At 45.3% G+C, this 18,540-nt stretch overlaps 1 protein-coding gene across 1 annotated transcript in view; it reads left to right on the plus strand.

Annotated features, from left to right (window-relative positions):
• The first annotated feature begins 506 nt into the window (after nt 1–506).
• LOC137546999 (tricarboxylate transport protein, mitochondrial-like) overlaps nt 507–18,540 on the plus strand; it is a 70,340-nt gene continuing 52,306 nt past the window's right edge. The window contains exon 1 of the mRNA XM_068270100.1: nt 507–759. Coding sequence (XP_068126201.1) covers nt 603–759 — 157 coding nt within the window. The 5' untranslated portion in view covers nt 507–602. The remainder of the gene's footprint in view (nt 760–18,540) is intronic.

Genomic DNA, 18,540 nt, shown 5'->3' on the forward strand with positions numbered 1-18,540 from the left:
CGGAACACCGGCTGTTTTAAGTATTTCATCTGGCAGAAACTTTCACCCCAAGGCCTGTCCTTGTAAATCAGTGCCAGTCAGTATGCCAGCTGTGTCTAGCCAGGGTGCCATGTGATGGGCATGAGATCTCAGACAATGCCCACCTATATGGTGAGATCACAGTCCCAGCCCGCCGATACCCGCCCATACACACTCTCCTCCATCACACAAGCCCCTTCTCCCACCCGTCTCGCCTTATATGACACCAGCCAATCAGGAAATCGCCCTACGGCTTGGCCTGACCAACCATGTGCCAGACCACGCCCCTTACCATCAAATAAACAAGTCACTGCTCTATCTGCATGAGCCAATGGCTTTTTTACATATTCATGAGCCTCGTGCTTATGATCCTCTTCTAGGCTACGTTCTATATTGAATCTTAATATTCATGAGTAGCGCGCCCTGGGCGTGACTTTATAGACATGAATCACTGCCGTAAGAAAACAGAGGAGTAGCACGCCATGGAATATTAATGAAGGGGTGTGGCATCGCGGAGTGTCTACACTGATCGGTGCTCTGGAAGTTTACAGTAGCGGAGCGGAGCTGCCTCTACTAGCGTTGCAATGTCTTCCATCTTGCAGCCATTCACCATCACTGAGGGGCCCTGTGAGCTAGCGCGGAGCGGGGGGCATATGGGCAGCCGTGCGGGCGGGAGATGCCTGGCTGCCGCAGCTCCAGCAGGAGGGAAGATCACACACCCTGGCAAGGCGATTCTGGCTGGTGAGTGTCTCCCCCATCATCCACCCATCCATCATCACCTTGTGATGCTGAACATGACCGTGATTCCTACTCTGTGCCCGTATTGTGGTGCAGGCATGATGCTAGTACATCGTCTCTTCCTGCTCTTTACATCAGTACCCTTCTCCTATTTGCCTCTGATTTGTCATTCCCTGGGTGTTTCCACACACAGCCACAGAACACTACTACAGATGATCCCAGACTCCTATACAGGGAAGGCTTTCTCAACCAGGATTCCCTGCTCTCTGGAACCCCAGGGTTCCTTGAGTACTCTGCAGGGATTCCTTGGCATTTTTGCCCATTGTGGGGGAAGCATAATAGAGCACATTAAAATAGGCGGTACTGTAAGAAATGCACTAAATTGGGGATCAAAATAATAATGAGCTCAACAATAATAAACACAAGAATAAGGAGACAGTATAACGAGGGGCAGTGTAATGGGGGGTAGCGAAATAAACAGCCACACCTACTTTTAAAGTCCATGCCTCCAGCAAAATATTTGCAGGGGTTCCTTGAGATCCGAAAATTATTTGCCGGTTTTCTCCAAGTTAAAAGGTTGAGAAAGGCTGGTATAGAGCATGGTCACACTGTAAATTTCAGATAATACAGTAGAATCCATAGTAAGCTCCAAGGGACCAGGCAAAGTACTCTACCATATCAGAAGGTTTCTAAATCAGAAATAGTCATACTCAAGCACAAAGTATACAATAGTAGTGTATAATAATTCATTCAATAATTGGGAGTACTCCCCCCCCCCCTTTTTTTTTAAGCAAGCAAGCACAGAACTCATCTAGCATGATCAAAATGCTTGATATGCAGGAATTTGCATGCTTGCACAGGACACATAAATCTCACTAGTTAATGCAGGTAGAGTATTTATGGTGTGCTCCTCTGTCCACTTTTCTGTGAAGCATGGATGATACTGTAGTCTTCACAAGCAAGTAACAGATCACAGGCAAATCCAGTGGCGTAGTGATGGGGGATGCAGTGGTTGCGACCGCACCAGGGCCCTTGGACAAGAGCGGCCCATTAAGGGCTCTCCCTTAACCACAGCATTAGCCCTCTATTGGTCCTGTGCTGGTAATCACTTCTATGGAGGCTTTGAATTGTAGGAATATTTGAACACACTGTTCCCCATCCTTTTCTTGCACCTCTGACACTGTGATTGTCCTTGGCAGGTTTCAGTGCGCTGTATCAATTGTTATGTATAGCATTCTTGGGGGGCCCGATATAAAACATGTACTGGGGCCCATAATGCCTTAGCTACATCACTGAGCAATTCCCTGAGTAATCAGGCACATGAGTCTCTGACCGATGTATGACATGCGCCCGCAGACTTTCCACTGTAGCTGGATACAGAATACAGCAGGGGGCAAAAAACAGGTTTACTTTAACCACTTGCCGACCGCACGCTTATACCGTGCGTCGGCAAAGTGGCAGCTGCAGGACCAGCGACGCAGTACTGCGTCGCCAGCTGCAGGCTGATTAATCAGGAAGCAGCCGCTCGCGCGAGCGGCTGCTTCCTGTCAAATCACGGCGGGGGGCTCCGTGACTAGCCTGCGGGCCGCCGATGACGGCTCGCAGGCTAAATGTAAACACAAGCGGAAATAATCCGCTTTGTTTACATTGTACGGCGCAGCAGCGCCGTAAGGCAGATCGGCGATCCCCGGCCAATCAGCGGCCGGGGATCGCCGACATGTGACAGGGGACGTCCTGTCACAGGCTGCACAGGACGGATAGCATCCTGTGCAGCCCCGATCACCGGGGGGACAGGTAGGAGAGGGAGGGGGGTGAATGTCGCCGCGGAGGGGGGCTTTGAGGTGCCCCCCCCCCGCCAGCCACACGCAGGCAGGAGAGATCGGACCCCCCCAGCACATCATCCCCCTAGTGGGTAAAAAAGGGGGGTGATCTGATCTCTCTGCTTGCACCCTGATCTGTGCTGGGGGCTGTAGAGCCCACCCAGCACAGATCACATAATTCAATGCTGGTCCTTAAGGGGGGGTAAAGTGTGGGTCCTCAAGTGGTTAAAGGACAACTGTTATTATTTTTCATTACTGCTTACAGTTGTCCTTAAGGGAGTCATCAGGGGAAATATGCTAAAATAAGTGGTACTTACCGGGGGCTTCCTCCATTTCCAAGCTCCCAGGAGGTCCCTCGCCGCAGCTCTTCCCGCAGACGTTCGCCGCAGGTCCGTCCCGGTCCCCGGCGATGACGTCAGAGCGACCTCCAGGTCGCTCTGTATTGCGCCTGCGCGAGCGGCGCTGTCAAGCACCACCACGTGGGCCGAAGTGGACTGCGCAGGTGTAGTAGTACTGCGCATACGCAGTCCGCTTCGGCCCACGTGGCGGTGATTGACAGCGCCGCTCGCGCAGGCGCAGTACAGAGCGACCTGGAGGTCGCTCTGACGTCATCGCTGGGGACTGGGACGGATCTGCGGCGAACGGCTGCGGGCAGAGCTGCGGCGAGGGACCACCTGGGAGCTTGGAGCTGGAGGAAGCCCCCGGTAAGTACCACTTATTTTAGCATATTTCCCCTGATAACTCCTTTAAGGCTGCTTTCACAGTGGGACGTTAAAGTCCCATGTTACAGCAGCCTGTAATGCAGCCCAACTCGCTGCAATGATAAATGAATGGGCTGTGCACAGTGCCCACGTTGCGTTTGAGTATAACGCAGCACGTTAAATGAAAGGTTTTTTTTTTTCCATCATAAAATTTTTTATTAAGGCTTAGAGTTTCATCATACAAATAGTTAAGCATTGTGTTGAAATGTTTTACATATTACAAGATAAGCGACATTGTTTACAATGTGTACCCCTTAACAGTCATTTACAAGACCTTATAGGTAGACAGTAAGACGTACAGCTTGAGCTGGATCTGACGAAACCAGGAGGTCTCTAGAGAGACCTTCGACAGATTAAGAGTTATTATCTTCACGTCAGGAGTTGAAAGTTTTATAATGTTCCAATGCGTCTTATGAATGAAACTGTTAGAAAGTAGTATAGACCTTAACGACCAGAGAACAAAAAAGAACAACAAAACTTAAATCTTAAAAATGAGATAACCAAAAAGTAGTATAGAGTTTAGGTACGATGTATATTGTAAGATAAGATCAGATAACATTGCTTACATTATATCTTACGATATGTTAGGCTAGGCCTTAATAGTGGGTCTATATAATGGGCCTATGGAATTAGTGCTGTCCTTATTATTCATGGGAATATGCGGAGCTCCATGTGTTGGGTAGAATGAAGTTTTCGTGTGGGAGGAAAAGGGCTTTCCTAATTTTCCCCTCCATAGTTATATTATTTCTAACCATAGCTATAAGGTGTGTTGTGTTAAAGTCATCTTGTGATTTCCAGTTGGTGGTAATTAGGTATAGAGCGCTTAGTATGATATGGCAGATGGGTGGTTGTAGATGTTTAGGTAGTTTTTCGCAGTCTATTTGAAGGAGTGCTATTTGGGGGGTAAGTTTGAAGTTCGGTAGCAGGAAGATTCGGATCAAGGATTCTACTTCCGCCCATAGCTTAGATATTAACGGGCACTCCCAAAACATGTGGAAATATGTTCCTATATCCTTATTGCATTTCCAACATGTGGGTGGGGTTGTCTGGGAAAAGGAAGCTATTTTTCTTGGCGTTATATACCATCTATATAAAATTTTACGTGTCATTTCCCAGTGACTATTGCATTTAGATATGGCCGATATAACTCTGTGGGCACTGTTGAGTTGTTGAGGAGAGATAGTGCATTGCAGATCAGCTGACCATATTTTTGCATATTTATTAAGCGCATGCTGTGATTTTGATAGAAGCACTTTATACCATACTGATATTCCCCCTTTATAATATCCCTTGAAGTTAAGCATTGTGGCTACTGATGGGTGTAATGTGGGAGGGGAAATTTTATGCATTTTGATCAGATGAAAAACTCTGTGATAGGTAAACAGTTGTGTTTGAGGTACTCCGTATGTTTGAGCTAGATTCTGGAAGGATCTTATTTCATTCCCCGAAAATAAATCACTTATATCATTCAAACCCAATTTATCCCATACTGAGAGGTTGAGGTCATGGGAGAAAAGTTCAAGGGCTGATAATTTGGTTTTGATTGAAATAGAAGTTGAGGGGTCAGGAGGATGTTTAATGAAATGTTCCCAGGAGCGCAGTGTTGCCTGTATCGTGGGAAAGGGAGATTTGGGGGCTCTGGCGCCCATGTATATACTGAGGAGGAGGTCTTTAAGGTCACACCTTAATTCTGTACGTTCCAAAACTACCCATGCTTGTGCTGAGGAGGGTTTCCACCAGTGTCTGATCATGTCAAGATTAGAGGCATGATAATATGTCTCAATGCATGGTAAACCCATGCCCCCGGCTTTTTTTGCTAGTGTCATTATGTGAAAGGATGTCCTAATTCTCCTCCCACCCCAAATAAATGAGTTTATACATTTCTTGATATCAGTAAACCATTGAGATTGTATAGGTATTTGTAGTGTTCTAAATAAATACAGTATTTTGGGAAGTAGAAACATCTTGAATGCCGCTATGCGGCCGGACCAGGAGAGCCAATACTTGGATAAGGTCATACATTCTTGTTTGATTGAAGATAATAGTGGTACATGATTATATTTATATAGTTCCGTAGTAGACTTGGATAATTTAATTCCTAAATAGGACACTGCTCCCTCCGCCCAAGGGAACGTAAAGTTCTGTGAAAGGTAGGAATGGAGTTTTGGGTTAATGTTTAGTCCCAATACATATGACTTATGTTGGTTTAGTTTGTATAGTGATGCATTTGAAAAAGCTTGAAGTTCTTGTAGTAAGAATGGTAGGGATACTAATGGTTTGGATAAAATTAGAGCAACATCGTCTGCAAATAGACTTATGATGTGGGTGGAGTTTTTTATTGTTATTCCTGATATTTTAGGGTTTGAGCGAATTTTTTGGGCTAATGTCTCCATAATTAAAACAAATATTATAGGCGAGAGGGGGCATCCTTGGCGGGTGCCGTTGGAAATAGTAAAGGGTCTAGATAGGAACCCTGCTGCGTTAACTCGGGCGGAGGGAGCAGTGTATAGGGCCATTATGGCTGAGGTGATCATACCTGAGAACCCGAATTTGCCAAGTGTTGCTCTAAGGAAGTTCCAGTGAACTCTGTCGAAAGCCTTCTCAGCATCCAATGTAAGGAGCAGAGAAGGCTCCCGACAGAGCTCTATATGTTTCAATATATTGACCATGCGCCTTGTAGCATCTGCGGCCTGACGATGCTTGGTAAAGCCTACTTGATCTAAGGCCAGTAGAGAAGGTGTTACCTTCATTAATCTGTTCGCCAAGAGCTTGGCGTAGAGTTTCACATCTGAATTGAGTAATGATATGGGGCGGTAGTTACCCATGTCAGTTTGTTCTTTTCCTGGTTTTGGGATGACTGTTATATGAGCTTCTAGGTACTCTGCTGGGATTGAACCTGTCTTAGCGATATCGTTAAACAATTCCGTGAGAAAGGGTGAAATAATAGTTGAGAGGGACAAATAATATTCATTACTGAACCCGTCTGGGCCTGGGGCTTTATTATGTTTCAGTGATTTAATTGTGTTGATAATTTCTGGGGTGGAGAATGGGGTGTTTAGTTCATCTAGTTGGGATAGGGGACAGTCGCGGTAGGTCTAGGGAGTTTAAGAAAGCAGAAATACTTTTCTCGGTTGGTTTTACATTGGAGCTGTCATTTGTTAGGTTGTAGAGTTTAGAATAATAGTCACAGAATAGATCTGCTATTTGTTTTGGGTTGGATATTGGATTTTTCGTTATTGGATGTGTTAACGAGTGTATTTTAGATTTGGTCTGTTTGTGTTTTTAGTATATTGGCTAGATATTTCCCTGCCTTGTTGCTTTGAGAGTAGAAATTGTTTTTGGATTTCTGAAGCATGTGGAGGTAGCTGTCTTGTAACATTATTTTAAGTTCTTGTCTTAGGTAAAATAGTTCCCGCTCAATTTCTATGGTTGCAAGTTTTTTGTGAGCCTTTTCTTTTTCCTTGATTTGTTCTAGTAGAATATCATATTTCCTTGATTTTTCTCTTTTAATAAAAGCTCCTTGCTTGATAAGGATGCCTCTAGCTACTGCTTTGTGAGCTGACCAAGTAGTTGTTAAGGGCATATTAGGGGAGTGATTAAGTTTAAAATATTCCTGTATTTCAACAGAGAGTTTATCCAGGAAGGATTTATTTGTTATAAGTGAATTATTCAGTCTCCAAAAGGATGGTTTGTTAGCTGTTAGGTGATCGTCCAGTGTGATGTGTACAGGCGCATGGTCAGACCACGTTTTCATACCAATAGATGTATTAAGGACTTTTTGTAATAGTATTTTGTCTGTTAGAAAGAAATCTATTCTGGAGTGAGTCTTGTGTACGTGAGAAAAGAACGAGAAATCTCTTTCTGAGGTGTGGAATATTCTCCAGGGGTCGTAGAGATCGTTCCATGCTAGTTGTTTGTCTATAAGAGTAATATTGTGGGGGTTTTTGGAAGAGGAGTCCATCCTAGATGGGCAAGAATTAAAGTCTCCTCCTAATAGGAGTCGTCCTTGTCGTACTGTTTCAATCTTAGAACATAATTTTTGTAGGAAAGATTTTTGAGAGGAATTGGGTCCGTATACGGCCACTAATGTTAATAGATCGTTATTAATTCGGCCGACAAAGATGATATATCTCCCATTGGGATCTGATGTGACAGACTGGGGTTCTACTGTAAGGTCCTTGTGGAAGGCCATTAGTACTCCTCTTATTTTTTTTGAGAAATTGCTGTGGTATACTAATGGGAATGAATTATTTTTGCAAAGGTGAGTATCTTTCCCTATCAGGTGGGTTTCTTGAGCAAAAATAATATGTGTTGGGGATTTTTTGACCTCAGACCAGAATAGATGGCGTTTGTACGGGGAATTCAGGCCTCGAACGTTATACGAAGAAATGTTTAAAGGCATTTATAAATCAAATCGCTAGTGGGTTGCGTGTCAACTATAAAGTTAGAGTATTTATCTGCATAGGATGTTATCTGATAGTGTACCAGCTCTAAAGTAAAAAGCATAACTAACCAAATTAACTTTAACCTACAACAAAACATAATTCTGGTAAGTAGCATATACATAACATAGAAAATGAAAGAACTGATCTTGAAGAGTAGAAATATAGTATTCCTGTCTAAAGAACTTTGAAGCTTGTGTGCCATAGTTCAAGAAGCACACGCCAGTGTGGGGGAAAGAAAAAGATGACTCTGATATAATCCCAGAGTATAGGCCATTTAGTGCAGGCGTTATGGGTCTTCAGTTATGTTTCCCTTGTCGTTGCCATTCTTGGGGCAGTTTAGATCCTCCAGGTTGGGATGAGGATGAGGAGGGTAGATCTGGGATGGCGATGTTGAGTTGCCTAAAAAGTTTATATCCTGTCTCTGTGGAGGATATTGCATATTGCCTGTTTTTATAAGAGAAGAGCAGCTTTGTGGGGAACCCCCATTTGTATGGGAGTTGGAGATCTCTTAAAGCTTTAGTGAAGGGTTGTAGCTTCTTTCTATGTTGTAAAGTGTGGGCAGAGAGGTCTGCGTATAGGTGGATATTAGCGTATGGGTCAGGTAGAGAACCTGATTTGCGTACTGCCCCTAGTAGGTCTTCTTTCACCTGATAAAAGAGAAAGCGAGCAATGACATCCCTTGGGATTGAGTTGGCTAGGTGTTGTGGTTTGGGGAGCCGATGTGCCCGATCGATTGTGAGTTCTATGTCGGGAGTGTTAGGTAGAGCTGCTTTAGTGAGGGTTTGTAGGTACTTTTTCAAGTCAGATGTTTGAATCTTCTCTGGGATCCCCCTGAATTTTAAATTATTTCTTCTATTGCGATCCTCCATGTCTGCTGCCTTTGCTTTCAACCATGCAATATCAGTGGATTGTGCAGCTGAGGAGTCCACCATTGCATTATGTTCTTGAATTACATCAGATAATGCTTCCTCAGTATGGCTGACCCTGTTTCCCAGGTCAGATATTTCAGATTGCAGGTTGTTGGTTATGTTGGATATGTCTATTAGAAGGGAAGCCCTGAAGGACATCAGAATGTCCTTAATGAACGTTTGTGAGGCTGGTGTGTCTGCCGCCGGGAAGGCCTCCATAGAGAGTGACAGGGGGGAGATCGTCAGGGGGGTAGGGGAAGAGCTTACCCTCTCCTCTGTAGATTCTCTCCGGGCTCTCGATTTTGCTGGGCTGTCTGATGGGGAGGAATCTTTTGGAGTCTCGCCGCCCTGGAAGGTGGTTGTATCCCCGCTGTGCGGATCGTCAGTGTGCGGCTGTGTTGTGGGCGCACCGGCGCCATCTTGGGACAGCGTGGAGCGGCGGTTTCCTCGGGCCTGGAAGAAGTCTGTGACTTTCTTCGGTGGCGCCGCGTTTTTCTTCCTCTTGTTTGAGGTGCTGGTCTCCATGCTGTTGTCCTCTTCCATCCTGGGGCACAGATGTCGCTGGGGAATGTCGGTGAGAGCCGCTTTGACCTGCACTAAAGCGGGAGCACTCTCACAGCACGTCCGTTCTCCTCGCTGCGTAGGCCACGCCCCCCTCGTTAAATGAAAGTTCAGCGTGCTGTGTGTTCTACTCGTATTTGCGTCAAAATGTACGCATCGAGACGCATAACGCAGTGCAATGTAATGTCCAACTTCAAAGCTAACATGCGTTGCGTTAGGGGCACGTTATGCAACCTTAACGTCGCATCAAACGCAACGTCCAAGTGTGAAAGAGCCCTGAAGTGATGTTCAGGCTGAATTCACAGTGGTCAGATGCATAATGCATGCGTTCTAATGAGTGTGAACGGCAATGGAGACTGGACCTAGACTTTGCAAAGCCTGCATGCAGCAAGTTAAAATAAAGTGATCAGGTATAATGCAGTACTGTGAACAGTCCCATAGAATTATATGGGCAGTGAGTTGACATGCAGAACTATTCTGCAATGCAACTGACCACTGTGAACAGGGCCTCAAGGCAAACCAATCAAAACCAGACTTCATATGAGGATAACTGCTTATTCAAAAAGTCTGTAGTAGTGGTTTCTTTAGCGTGGCATTAGTGGTCAAAAGCAGGGCTGTGGAGTCGGTCCAAAAATCCACAGACTCCGACTCCGACTCCTCAGTTTAGGATTCCACCGACTCCGACTCCACGACTCCGACTCCTCTAATTTGCATATTACAATTTTGTTGATTAAAAGTATGTAACATGAAATTCGTCTCTTAACTGCCAACGCTTAGGAATTTTACAAGACAACTGAAGTGAGAAGGATATGTAGACTACTATATTTATTCCCTTTAGACTAAAACTAGTCCTTGGTAAGCGTACTTGTAAAAGGTACAAACCGGAACAAAGAACATCTATCAGGCCCTAGGCAATGTAAGTGTGGGTACATGTAAGAATGATGTGCAGGTACTCTGCAGGGGAATGAGGAGACTGTAAAAGACAACACCTCTGTGTTCAATGTGCACAGCATTCTCAGTGGATTCCCTGCAGCTCTGTGGGGAGTGCATATGTAGAGTATAGTACTACTGTGTAACAAAGTAAACCTGAGACAGATGAAATTTAAGTTTTATACATACCTGGGGCTTCCTCCAGCCGCCTTCAGGATAATCAGTCCCTCGATGTCCTCCTCCACCACCTGGATCTTCTGCTATGAGTCCAGGTACTTGAGCCAGTCAGGCGTAGTGCACATGCACACACTCCGCCGCCAGGAGCATACTACACCTGTGCAGCACTATTGCGCAGGTGCAGAATGTTCCTGGCTGTGGGAGCGGCATGCGGCCGGACAGCGCTGACTGGCTGAATTACCAGGACTCATAGCAGAAGATCCGGGTGGTGGAGGACAGCGAGGGACTGATTAGCCTGAAGGGGGCTGGAGGAAGCCCCAGGTATGTATAAAACTTTACTTTTCATCTGTCTCAGTTACCCTTTAATTTGTAGTCACCAAACCAAATTTTAATAACATATCACATTATTTGATTTCATCAGCAAAGGGAGTGCATACATTTGCATAAATCAGCATCAATGCAGAATTATTTCCATCTCGTTGACCATCTCTATTAGTGACACGGCTACACATCAGGCTTTATTCTTACAGCATAGATGTTATTTAGTATATATAAGAGATTCCTGTGTACACATCATATATACAGTCACAATCAGATATGTATATCTGACCTTAAAAATACGGGGACTGCTTTATTGAAGCAGCACAAGTAACTAATTTTGACTGGTTTATTTCATTTTTGTGGACAAAGCACAGCTGTTACTGTATATATACTGTATATATACATTATTTTTAATGACTATTATCTGAGAAATAGAACATTTTATCAAATTTTCTATTTTAATTACAGTTACAAATTCATTAGGAGTCGGAGTCGGTGCATTTTTTCCCGACTCCGACTCCAGGCACCCAAAATTGCCCGACTCCACGACTCCGACTCCGACTCCACAGCCCTGGTCAAAAGACAGCACTGGTTCTGTCTCCTGAATTGAGAAGTGAGTCTAGCTTTTGATGCTTGTTTTTCAGCACTCTCACGCTGCTGGGATTCCAGGTTATAATCTGGGACAGGATGCTACCTGCATGTAGTTTGTATGCTCTCCCTGTGTATGTGCGAGTTTCCTCAAACCATTCCAGTTTAATCCCACAATTCCTGTGAGAAGCAGAGCGATCTGCCCCACAGGTAATGCAGATGCTGGCTTTTTGGGTAAACTGTGCATTTTGTTAAAGGCATTGAAGGAATACTAATTGGATTTTTAGAGGTAGCTCTATATTAAAAGTGGATATTGCAAATCATTATTTGTTCAAACCATTTTTCATTTAATAGTGTTATTAAGGCAGAGGTCACACTTGCCCAAAATGCATGTGAAAACGCACACAATGCTTCCCAGTATACAACCACTTTACAGTGGGAGCAAAACCCACTGCCACTCCCCTTTTTTTTTTTTTTTTTTAATTTATTATTATTATTGCATGTCACTTGTGATTCCCTATTGCGGATGGTCAGCTGCTCTCAGTTGACTATCAGCCAACAATGCAGATTTGTCTGCGGAAAACCACTTCCATTAATTGCGGACTCAAGTGGGACCCCTGCTAAAAATGTCCTTTCCAGTACTAAAGACAGGATGGATCCAGATTCAAAACTTCTTGCTTTTACTTATGACTAAAACGGTACAATACTCTGATATATAGTATGCAACACTACAGTAGATTATAATAAGTTATGTTTTTTTCCTGTGATAGACCAGCAGAATTTTGAAATAGATTTATAATACAAATGCACATTTGCCGGTTTTCATCTACAGTGAGAAGGTAGATTAATGTAATTTGGCATAGCTGGATAGAGTACACTGTGCTCTGCACAGGCACACAAAGTCCACAGCAGTAACTGGTTGTATATCAAAGAACACAAAGTACTTTAATCTTTCCAAATTATTATACCATAATGTGAGTGGACCTGAACTCTCTATTTAGAGAGTTTAGTCTGTCTAATTCGCCCTTCTCTGTGACTAATCCCAACTGTAATTTGATCTCTCAGTGGTGTCAGCTGGCTGCCTCGGCAGAGCAGCTAATTTGTAAACCTACAACCCTTTGTTTGTTTCCATGAAAGCAGGAAGTAGACACAATGCAGATTTATTGCAGGATTTGTAAAAGCTGTAACAAAGAAATGTTTTTCTTTAAAGAGACTCTGTAACATCAAAAACATCCCCTGGGGGGTACTCACCTCGGGTGGGGGAAGCCTCCGGATCCTAATGAGGCTTCCCACGCCGTCCTCTGTCCCACGGGGGTCTCGCTGCAGCCCTCCGAACAGCCGGCGACAGACCCGACTGTCAGTTCAATATTTACCTTTGCGGGCTCCAGCGGGGGCGCTGTGGCTGCTTTCGGCTCCGAACTACACGGAAATACCCGATCTCAGTCGGGTCCGCTCTACTGCGCAGGCGCCGGAAACTTGCGCCTGCGCAGTAGAGCAGACCCGACGGCGATCGGGTATTTCCGCCTACTTCGGAGCCGACAGCCGTCAGAGCGCCTGCGCAGGAGCCGGGAAGGTAAATATTGACGTCATCTTTCACGGAGGGCTGCAGCGAGACCCCTGAGGGATGGAGGAAGGCGTGGGAAGCCTCATTAGGATCCGGAGGCTTCCCCCACCCGAGGTGAGTACCCCCCAGGGGATGTTTTGATGTTACAGATCCTCTTTAAGGCTGCTTTCACAGTGGGACGTTACAGGCGCACGTTAGAGCAGCCTGTAACGCAGCCTAACTCACAGTAATGAAAAATCAATGTGATGTTCAGAGTGCCCACATTGCGTTACATTGTAACGCTACACGTTGAATGAAAGTGCAGCATGCTGTGCGTTATACTGGGCTTTAGCTGCTTTAGACTGCTTGCACATGCTCAGTGACTAGCCACATGGCTAATTAATATTCACTGCACTGTGGTGAGGTAACCTGGACTCATAGTGTTGTCCAGATCATGAATGAATCCTTCATTTGATCCGGATCTTTTTTGTGAGTCGAATCATCTGGATCATCACAATAAACTATTCGGTTCACAGTGGATGTCTATCTGGAAGAAACAAGAACATACAGAATGTACAGTGCAGGGAAAGTCGTGTCCTGCTAGTCATTTCACCCCCAGTCTGCTTCCTTAGTAAAATGATTTGGTTCAAAGATCCAATCTTTTCAATGATCCGATTCGAATCATCCGAATCCTTGAAAAGATCCGGACTTCCCATCACTATCCTGGAGCGGCTGTTCTATCAGTATAGATAGAATGAACACAGTGCACCAAGAGCTGCATAACGCGGCTAAATCTGACGTCCAACTTCAACACCACCACGCGTTGCGTTAGGGGCACGTTATGCGATCTTAACGTCCCCTAAAACGCAACGTCTTGGTGTGAAAGAGGCCTAAAGGTTATTATGCTATTGCTTATCTTTTAGAGCAGAGAGGAAGTTCTGAGTTGAGGTCCACTTTAAGTGCTCCCTATGCACATAAAAGGCATTAAAGTGGATCTGAACTCATGCACAGGACAGAATAAAAATACAACAGAAATGCACCCTATATGTATTTAAAGAGTTTAGCCTGTGTAATTCCCCTTCATTTGTGTCTAATCACTATTTGTAATTTGATCCCCCCCCTCACCCATGTCACATGACTGCCTATGGCAGAGATGGCAGATTAGCCCATTTGAAAGCACAGGCTGATAACAATATGTCTGCTTCCATTAATCAGGAATTAGAAACTGTGCAGATTTATTTTAAGATGTGTATCAGCTGTAACAAAGAAATGTTTATCTGTTAGAGCAGAGAGGAGTTCTGAGTTTAGGTCCACTTTAAAGGGACTCCGAGCAGTGCAGAAACTATGGAAAGATGCACATCATTTTAAAGCTCTCTTTCTCCTCTTTCCAATGATATATAAACCACCACCCTACGCCTTTTAGTTTTCGCTATTTTCGCGATTGAATTTGCCGCGGCCGCGATTTCGATCGCGAAAATAGAGAAAACTAAAAGGCGTAGGGCGACGATTTAGGTGTCGTCAGAAAGAGGAGAAAGAGAGCTTTAAAATGATATCCATCAAGCCATAGTTATATTGTATTACACAGGGCGACTTTTTGTCAAAGTCAGCAGCTGCATTCAGCAGAATGGAGCTGCCGACACTGGGGAAAGTGTCGTCCTCTGTAATACAATATAACTATGGCTTGATGGATATCATTTTAAAGCTCTCTTTCTCCTCTTTCTGACGACACCTAAATCGTTGCCCTACACCTTTTAGTTTTCTCTATTTTCGCGATCGAAATCGCGGCCGCGGCAATTTCAAATGCGAAAATAGCGAAAACTAAAAGACGTAGGGTGGCGGTTTATATATCATTAGAAAGAGGAGAAAGAGAGCTTTAAAATGATATGCATCTTTCCATAGTTTCTGCACTGCTCGGAGTCCCTTTAAGTAATTTACCTTCCCATTTCACAGGTAGCACCTGCTTCTTCAAGACGTTTATATATGTATGCGGAAGAGAAGATTATTCTATAAAGAATAATTGTTTCCAGAAAAAAATGATCATGTGACACAATTTAACACTCTGCTTTATAGATGGCCAGAGGTTGTTATATTATGCAACACAGTCAGGACCTGTGCAAGGTTTATTATCATCGTATGTTTGCATGTCTCTTGTTGATTAGCGATTTCCTATACATCCCTCTATAAAGTTGTCATCCCTAAAGCCGCATCTACAAGCGTAGATGCGGCCGCGATGTACCTTATCAATCGAGCCGCTGATGCGGCTCGATAAGATCCGACAGGACGGATCTCCCCGCCGCCGATTCCCTGCTCCTTCCCCCGCGAGGGGACAATGGCAGGGAATCGAGCAGAAGATAAGCGGCGCGGCGACGACCGGGAATCGAGCGGGTATTGATTCCGGCGCACGCGCTGTGAAGCGGCGGGGTCGCGGAAGAGGCAATCCGGCGGCTAATCGAGCCGCCGGATCGCCGCCTCATCTACACGTGTAGATGAGGCTTAAAACATCCCTTATGGCCCACACATATAGTACAGAGTTTATTCTCTAGAGATAATAGGTATCTTGGAACAGTATAACTAAAGAACAAAAGGGTGCTTTCATGTCTTAAAATATTGATGGTATAAAACTTATAAATTGCATTTCAGTGTATGTGTGAAAAGTTTGCGGCACCACTGGGAGAGACCTGTGTGAACCGTCTGTGGCCAGTAATGGTGATTTGTCAGTACGATATTCGCTCTGTATCTCTTCCCCGTAGCATGCTTCTAAACAGTGGCTACAGTAGGACTCTGCCCACCTGGATTGGCTAAACAGCACAACCAGGCTTATCCCCTCCAACATCCACTTGTTCTGGTGTTCCACAGCTTCAACAGGATGCAAGAAAGCTAAAGAGGAACTCCAGTGAAAATAATGTAATGAAAAAGTGCTTCATTTTTACAATAATTATGTATAAATGTTTTAGTCAGTGTTTGCCCATTGTAAAATCTTTCCTCTCCATGATTTACATTCTGACATTTACCACATGGTGACATTTTTACTGCTGGCAGGTGATGTCAGTAGAAGGAGATGCTCTAAACAGCTGTTATTTCCCACAATGCAATAAGGTTTACATACAGGAAACTGTCATGACCATGGTCCTGACATCCCACTGTGGGAGGGGTTTCACCACAATATCAGCCATACAGAGCCCCCTGATGATCCGTTTGTGAAAAGGAAAGGGGGTATCAGCTACTGATTGGGATGAAGTTCAATTGTTGGTCACGGTTTCTCTTTAAATCAAGTCTCCTTTCCCTCCTGTCGTTAACTCCTGAGTATTAAGCCTCATACACATGCTTTATTAAAGTCAGCTGAGGCGGCTGATGACTGCCTCAGCCGATAATCAGGTGTGTGCACAGAGACGCCTGGTCCCTAACCCCCCAACCCAAAATTGATCTGCCTGGCGGATCAACTCACCCCAGCAACAATTGATACCTTAGTGCATGCAACACCTCCCCCCCCCCCCTTCATGCATTGCTCCATCGTCCCTCCGCGCCCCCTCGCATAGCAGCAAAGGGCGTTGTCAGCTACACAGCTGACTCGCGTCTGTGCAATCCGGACAGGCGATATCACAAAGGTCCATATACCCAATGGGCGACCTATAAGAGGCAGAGAGGCGAGTGCAGAAAAATAAACATTCAATATGTTGTTGTGAACAAATATACATCTGTAGCTTATCAGTGTACTTCCACATCTAGGTATAAAAGTAATGGAATAAAACACATATTTATGAGTTCAGCGCTTATTGTGGACAATCTCCTCTCTTTGCTATCAACATAGAGGGCGTATATACGTCCAATTTTGATTTCCTACACAATCTGTTCATAGTATTCAAAATCTGTGGTCCTCATACTACATGGCGGTGGTTTAACCACTTGACCACTGAGGGGTTTTTCCCCTTTAGGACCAGAGCCATTTTCACCTTTCAGTGCTCCATTGTTTCATTCGCCAATAACTTCTTAGAGGTAACCCCGAGTCAAGCTCGGGACAGAAATCCGCAGCTGAGATCGGTAACCCCAAGCTGGAACCATGGAAGGTGAGTAATGTGCAGGGCTGCCGCAGATCTATCTAGTGGTATAATTTTTAGGCTCTAAAAGCTTGTGAAAAATTGGCAATGTTTTTAGACAATAAAATCTGGAAGTAATCATACCGCCAGAGAGGTTAAAGTGAAACTGGACTTTTGCACTGGACAAAAGAAAAACATAGATAAATGCACCCTGCTTGTATTTAGAGAGTTTAGTGTAAGAACTAGCGGGGCCGCCGCCGTGCTGGGCAGCATGCCCAGCCGGCTGACTCCGTCACTCGTGCGGAGCAGCCGGCACACTCTGCAGGGGACACCGCGACTGGCGACACGGCGGCGGGTCTCGCATGGCGGCAGGCGGAATGCTCTCCGCAAGAGGACGCGGACCCTGGCCTCTCCACGTCTCAGAGGCAAAGGGCCGCACGCGCAAGGAGGCAGGACTTTTACCTCCTACGTAGGAGGCTCAGCTGACTCACTAGTCAGTTGACCTCAGGAGGTGTCCTGATTGGGTGGGGCTCTGGGGCGGCGCTGAGTAGCTCTCTAGCTACATATACAACTTGCCTGTCAGTAGCAAGTTGTCTGCTGTCGTAAATACACTGTTTGTGTTAGCGCTCAGACCTTAGTGCAGTGCCCTGGTGTTGATACTAAGGATTTCACACCTTAGCTTAGGAATATTATTGTATATTGATCTGTGTTTTGACTCTGGCTATCCCTGACTACTCTATCTCTTGCTGATCTTGTGCCTTTGCCCATCTGATCCTTGTTGCCGACCTCTGCCTGTTTACCGATTTACTCTTCTGTCTTCTGCTCCTGTACTGTTGCCGTCATCTCTGTTGCCGAACCCTTGCCTGTCTGACCTTTCTGCCTTCAGTGGAACGTCTCCCACTGGAGGGTTATCTCTGAGGCTTGCCTCTCCGAGACGCCTGCCCCAAGCAGACGATTACTGCTAGGGGTCGAGATTCCTCACTCAGCCTGGTTAGAGGATCTCACTCACGGGGTTCCCATTCAGAGGTAACCACACCTCTGAGGAATTGCTGTGAGGTGGATATTTCCACACTTCTGTTATTTTACTGTCTTTATTGTGTTACCTTTGCTGTTGTGCCCAGAGGTTAGTAATATATATCGGTATTATCGGTGATTCTGCAGATCACCAATAATCGGGTATATATCTGCATTCTTGGTGATACTTCAGATCACCAATAATCAGATTCTCTCTGTGTGCTAACTGTGAGAAAACGCGGAAAAGCCACCGCGTGCGCTCAGAACAAGGCGGCTGATTCCTCGTGCAACGCGGCGGTTTGCACGCGTAGGCCTACATCTGTCAGTATGGCTGAACGCGGAGAAACCACCGCATGCCTTGATAGCGGTGCGGCTGGCTCCGCGTCCAGCGCGGCGGGTGGTACGCAAGACATGTCTGGTGTGGCTTGGACTGATAGTCCACACAGATTCAGAAGGACGCGCGCGTGCGTGTTGAGAGGCAGAACTTTTATGACAGCCAGAAGGGAGTCAGCTGACCAAGCCGGTCAGCTGACGCTTGTACCAGTTCCCATTGGTCCAGCACTTAGGGGAGGCGCTGGAGAGCTATATATACTGGGTGCTGGTCATTCGCTGGTTGTCTGCCGTTGCGATCACTACGTGGAAGCACTCAGACCTTATTGTCAGAATCTGTGTTCTCATTCTG

The sequence above is a fragment of the Hyperolius riggenbachi genome, chromosome 2 (assembly GCF_040937935.1).
Source record: "Hyperolius riggenbachi isolate aHypRig1 chromosome 2, aHypRig1.pri, whole genome shotgun sequence".
NCBI classification, from domain to species: Eukaryota; Metazoa; Chordata; class Amphibia; order Anura; family Hyperoliidae; genus Hyperolius; species Hyperolius riggenbachi.